The sequence below is a fragment of the Erythrolamprus reginae genome, chromosome 2 (assembly GCF_031021105.1).
Source record: "Erythrolamprus reginae isolate rEryReg1 chromosome 2, rEryReg1.hap1, whole genome shotgun sequence".
Lineage (NCBI taxonomy): Eukaryota > Metazoa > Chordata > Lepidosauria > Squamata > Dipsadidae > Erythrolamprus > Erythrolamprus reginae.
In genome coordinates, this window is record NC_091951.1 from 152630287 (window position 1) to 152636417 (window position 6131).

General features: G+C 38.3%; 1 protein-coding gene across 1 annotated transcript in view; it reads left to right on the forward strand.

Moving 5' to 3' along the window:
- Positions 1 to 5358, forward strand: part of FDXR (ferredoxin reductase) — a 46483-nt gene extending 41125 nt beyond the window's left edge. The window contains exon 12 of the mRNA XM_070735952.1: positions 3658 to 5358. Within this exon, the coding sequence (XP_070592053.1) occupies positions 3658 to 3788 (131 nt within the window). The 3' untranslated portion in view covers positions 3789 to 5358. The remainder of the gene's footprint in view (positions 1 to 3657) is intronic.
- The last annotated feature ends 773 nt before the right edge of the window (positions 5359 to 6131 follow it).

Below are 6131 nucleotides of genomic sequence, written 5' to 3' on the forward strand. Positions count from 1 at the left end.
AGACTTCATGAACTCAATCTGTATAGTCTGGAGGACAGAAGGAAAAGGGGGGACGTGATCGAAACATGTTAAAGGGTTAAATAAGGTTCAGGAGGGAAGTGTTTTTAATAGGAAAGTGAACACAAGAACAAGGGGACACAACCTGAAGTTAGTTGGGGGAAAGATCAAAAGCAACATGAGAAAATATTATTAGTAGATCCTATTATTAGTAGATCCTTGGAACAAACTTCCAGCAGACGTGGTTGGTAAATCCACAGTAAATGAATTTAAACATGCCTGGGATAAACATATATCCATTGTAAGATAAAATACAGGAAATAGTATAAGGGCAGACTAGATGGACCATGAGGTCTTTTTCTGCCGTCAGTCTTCTATGTTTCTATGTTTCTAAGAAAAACACATGTAGAAAAAAACCAGATATTGAATACATTATTGATAACTAATATTAAACATAAAAAAATCCATCCCACTGAATGCTGACAAAATACAACAAAAATCGGATGTATTATCTCTATGTTCAACAAAAAAATTTATTTTACATAAACAGATGTCCCTTATGTGGAAATCTAATTGCCTAGTAATTGGAACAATTGTGTTTAGTATATACATGTTTTTTTTAAAAAACAGTCAATGGGTAAAAGGTAAACCTAATCTTTAAAATCCCTCTGTTAACCATCTGTTATTGTATATAACGTGTAGAAAGTCCACAAACAACTTCCACTCTCTTACAAACTTATCCAATCCATTGTTTCTAAACAATTTTTCCTTCTCTGCCAATTCAGTTAATTTTAAAATCCACCTTTAACAGCCGCATCCCCTTTTCCTTCCAATGCTTAGCAGAAATAATCCCGTTTTTCCAATCTTGTCAATTTTAAGGTGTGTGGACGTCAACTCCCACAATGCCCCAGCCAAAGTTGGGAAACCTTGATCTTATGCGCAGTTGAGGAATCACTGGCCAGTAGAATGCTGCTAAAATAAACCATTAAGTGTAGCCTTCACCATTGTCTCTGCTGGTGGAAGCTCCTGAGTTTATTTAACAATTGGAATGTGACAAGTTCCCCATTTTGTATTAGTATTCTATGATGAGTGGGAATACTCCAGCTAAGGAATGTATTTTAACGAACTGCAAAACTGAGTGGTGCCACGTTTGCATGGCTATCTTCAATTCGCCTTATCTAGAACCCAAATCCCTATCTTAAATGTTTTGGCAGGATCTTTGTGTGTATGCTTGCTTTTAATAATGGGGTTTTTAGTGTTTTTTAAATTATTAGATTTGTTCTTACATTGTCTTTGTTATTGTTGTGAGCCGCCCCGAGTCTACGGAGAGGGGCGGCATACAAATCTAATTAATAATAATAATAATAATAATAATAATAATAATAATAATAATCTCCTAGTGTGACAAATGTCTTGGCACTCTTAGATCTGCTCACTATAACACTTTGAGGTGGTTTAGCTTTTATTGTTGAATTGATATTGAAAGTGGGATATTCCCCCCACCCCCCACCCCAAGGTGTCTTGAAGAACGTGTGTGCTTTTTGAGTCTTAGAACTGATTTCTCTGGATTTTGCCTTTTGGTCTCAACGAAACATGCCTGCTTTAAGGACAAATCTTCCCAAATACCGTCCCCAGGCTTTGCTAATCCCTTCAGCTGCCTGTTCAGATAAAGGAGTTGGGGAAGGGGGACAAAAACAGAATAATGGACAGGAATGCTATTCATGTCGGCTGGCGGGACCTAGGGGAAGAGCCTTCTCTGTGGGAGCCCCGGCCCTCTGGAATCAGCTCTCCCCGGAGATTCGCACTGCCCCCACCCTTCTCGCCTTCCGAAAGAGTTTAAAAACTCATCTTTGCCGCCAGGCTTGGGGCTTTTAGATCTTCCCCCTGACCAATGAATGTTTTCAGTATGATCGTTGAATGATTGGTTTGATAGGTTTTCTTTTAATTGAATTTAATGGTTGTTTTAATGTATTATTAATTGGATTCGTGTTATCGTTCTGGTTTTATACATGCTGTGAGCCGCCCCGCGTCCTCGGAGAGGGGCAGCATACAAATCCAAATAAATAAATAAATATATAAAAATAAAAATAAAAATAAAGATAGATAGATAGATAGATAGATAGATAGATAGATAGATAGATAGATAGATAGATAAATGTGAGATTTTTCTAATGACGAGGTATTTGGGCTTTTCGACAGTTTCCCACCCTACCCATCCTTTGCTTTTATGTACTTATGCTTAGGAAAATATTTGTTTGAACCTCTTATGCCGAAGTACCTCCTGGGATTGTAGGCTGCAATCTTAAATAAACATTCTAGGGATGAAGTCCCGGGAAGGGGGGGGGTATTTATTTCTGCAGATTTGCATAATATCCAGAGATCCGGATACTAGTGGGGCAAAGATGTCCCTCAAAGCACACAGTTGTTATTGCTACCTAAGTAAAAGACAGCAGAAAGCAATTGGCACATGACAGATTTTCTACCCAAATCTTCATTTCCTTGCTTCCCCCCCCCCCCCCCCTATATAGGAGGGCACAGAAGTGGTGTATTACTGTGAGAATTAGGTCTATATAAAGCAGCGGTTTTGATAGGCTTACAAATGTAAGCAGATTGTCCTCCAGAGAACTCCCGGGTTTGATGATTTCACAGTGACATGTGAAACCTGGAAAAGGCTCAGAGGAATAGAGGAATCTCTTTTTTACAATGTGGTTGGATTCGAATCTGCTTTGCTATGGCTTTTTCCTGGTGTATCTGGGAACACATTTTAAAGCCCAGCTGATTTTTTAAATTGTCGTCTTATTTAAATGCTTTCAATTAGTGTGTTCTCTCTAAATTGATTTCAAAATGCTTAAACGAACCAAAGGCAATTTGTCCCTGAAGACAGAGTGATGCTATTAGAAGGAACGTCTTAGAAATGGCTAAGTAATTTGATTTGGCTGGGATTTTTGAGTCTGCCTAGTCCTTTGTGCGGATTCTGTCTTTAATTCAGAATTTGATTCTGAGGAAGCCTCAGCACATCTGAAGCCTTCCAAAATGTTTTTTTTTATTTATTTATTTATTTATTTAGTTAGTTAGTTAGTTAGTTAGTTAGTTAGTTAGTTAGTTAGTCCAATACATAATACACATTGAAGAGAAAGATATGTAATAATATAAGTAAAGAAAAGAATAGAAGATAAGATATAAAAGTACAGTATAGGTGAACATATTTGAAAGGAAGAAAAGATAAATGAGATAAGGAGAGACAATTGGACAGGGGACGGAAGGCACACTGGTGCACTTATGCACGCCTCTTACTGACCTCTAAGGAACCTGCAGAGGTCAATCGTGGATAGTCTAAGGGAAAAATGTTGCGGGTTAGGGGTTGACACTACTGAGTCAGGTAATGAGTTCCATGCTTCGACAACTCGGTTGCTGAAGTCATATTTTTTATAGTCAAGTTTGGAGCGGTTAATATTAAGTTTGAATCTGTTGCGTGCTCTTGTGTTGTTGCGATTGAAGCTGAAGTAGTCATTGACAGGTAGAACGTTGCAGCATATGATCTTGTGGGCAATACTTAGATCGTGTTTTAAGCGTCGTAGTTCTAAGATGTGTGTGTGTGTGTGTGTGTTGTGTTTAATTTGGATTTTGATCTGTATTTCCCCTTTCTCTATCAATTAATAGGGGTCCATCCTGTTTCCTTTTCGGATTGGGAGAAGATTGATGCTGTTGAAGTGGCAAGAGGCAAATTGGTCGGAAAGACTCGGGAGAAAATAGTTGATCAGGACGAAATGCTAGAATTGATTCGACAATGAGACTGGGCTTGCCCAAGATTATCAACACAATACTCCTGCATAATTCAAAGGCTGCAACAGATTGTGCAGTTCCATTTCATTGCTCTACAGATATCCCACTAACAATATCTGATGAATGTTTTGAATGTCTACATTGGTTGGGGGACCAAAAGCTTGTTCCTGTCCCAAGTGATGGATTTCATCTGATTTAGTTTTTTTTTAAAAAAAACCTAAAAAACTGGGGAGCTCTCCATTACTCTGAAGATGCTCTAAGCAGCTCCCTAACAGGAGCAATTCTCTGTTTAGCTTGATCCCTGTAGAAAAGGGGAGGAGGAGCAGATAAAGTCCTTCAGAGTTCATTTTCAGGGATTTATCAACTGATGTAAGTGCCTTTTCTGCCTTTGCAAAGATGTGAGGTTTGTTTTGTAGGCTAGAGTGGGGATTGAAAGTGGTGGTCCTGTCAAATCTCCACTCCACATGTACAAACCAGTTGAAGAAACCTCTGGACATGATTTCCACCACATTTCCTCTTGTCACTCTATTTCTGCTGGACTTTTGTCATTCGATCTGATGCCATGACAACCTTCGTAGAAGAATCACAGTTAAATTCACACTGCATTCCACACATCCCATTTACAAACGCTTGAAGTAAATTAAATAAATGAATACAGTTTGTAGTTTGCTTTGAACATGTAAAGGTTAAAAATTAGTGTTACTCTAGAGCTGTGATGGCGAACCTTTGGCATATGGAGCCATATCGAAGGACCCGTGAGAAGTGGCCCTATGTCAGCTCCAGGGCGCGTGCATGTCCACTGATTTTCGGCCTTGGGGAAGGCCGTTTCACCCTCCGGAGGCTTCAGGGAAGCTTCCCTGGAGCCACAGAGTACAAAAAACTGCCCAACGGGCAAACTGTAAGTCTGTTTTTCCGAACTTCCGGTTTGGCCGTTTTTTCACTGTCCCTGGCTTAAGTGAGGCCTGTGTGCTTCACTGAAGCCTGAGGGGGATTGTTCACTTGTGCAGGGTCAGCACAGGGAGTGTGTATGCTTGAAGGGGAGGAAATGGGTGTGGATACACGCACACACACACACACACACTTTTGGTACGCAAACCAAAAAAGGTTTGCCCTCACTGCTTTAGAAGAAAGGGGGAGATAAATTTGGACTCATAATCATGAGAAAATATAGCCATACATAGTCATATAGAACAGTGTTTCCACAACCTTGGCAACTTGAAGATATTTGGACTTCAACTCCCAGAATTCTCCAGCCAGCGAATGCTGGCTGGGGACTTCTGGGAGTTGAAGTCCAGATATCTTCAAGTTGCCTAGGTTGGGAAACACTGATATAGAATACAGTCAGAGAGGAAAGGCAATGTCATTCACTCTTCCTTTTTTTTAAATTTAAAACAAAACAAACATATAAAAACATAAAAAGATAAAACAAAAAGAAAATAGACATATCTGGGGTGGTTTACATCCCGATTTTCGTCAGAAGCACATATGGAGTTGTAAAAGTTTTTACATCGAATTGAAAACATTTTGGTCTATATTCACTGTAAATACTGTGCATTTTATGAAAGAAAAAAAGAAAAAGATTTTAGAGAGGGAAAACTTGAAAGAGAATAAAATAAAAAGACTTCAAATAAGCAAGAAAATCTAGTTTCTAATTATTGAGAAAAGAGATAAACCTGTTAATTATTAATTTGTTGAATCTTGCATTCTATTTCACTTGTTTAATTATTTCTTTGTTTAAACCAATTATAGAGTTTTGGTTAAATTCTTGGATAAGTTTTGAATTTATCCAAAACTCTATAATAATCCATTTCTTCTTTCCCATCTAATTTTTGGGTTAGCGTATCTATTTCGGCAGATCCAAAAAAAATTTCGCTCTTCTTATTAGCTCTGGAATTCTTTCCTGTTCACATCCTGAGTTTGCTGTCCAATTGTGTATTGTATAATCATTTTTAAAAATAAAGCTCTTTCTCAAACAGTGAACCTGGGTCAGCAGTCTAGACTTCAGTTTGCTGCGAATCATAAATCTTTTAGTCGCAACATATGCTGTTTGTTCTACTGCTCTTGGAATTTAAGGAGATAGAAAACGCAGGGCTGAGCTTCACACAGTTGACTGATTCTTGCCAGATTCCTGTGCACACTAATTTTTGATAAGTGCTGAGAAATCAAAGTAAATAGCTTCTTTTTTCTTGAAGTTCAAACTGAAGTCAGGTTTAACAGATAAAGTAGCATACATGTGTATGAAATAAGCTCACTGCTAAGGAATAGCATAAAATTCAGTAAACTATAACTGAGCCAACCAGTCCATTCCACTACTACTGCAAATACGAACGTAAAAGTGTTGGAATGTAACC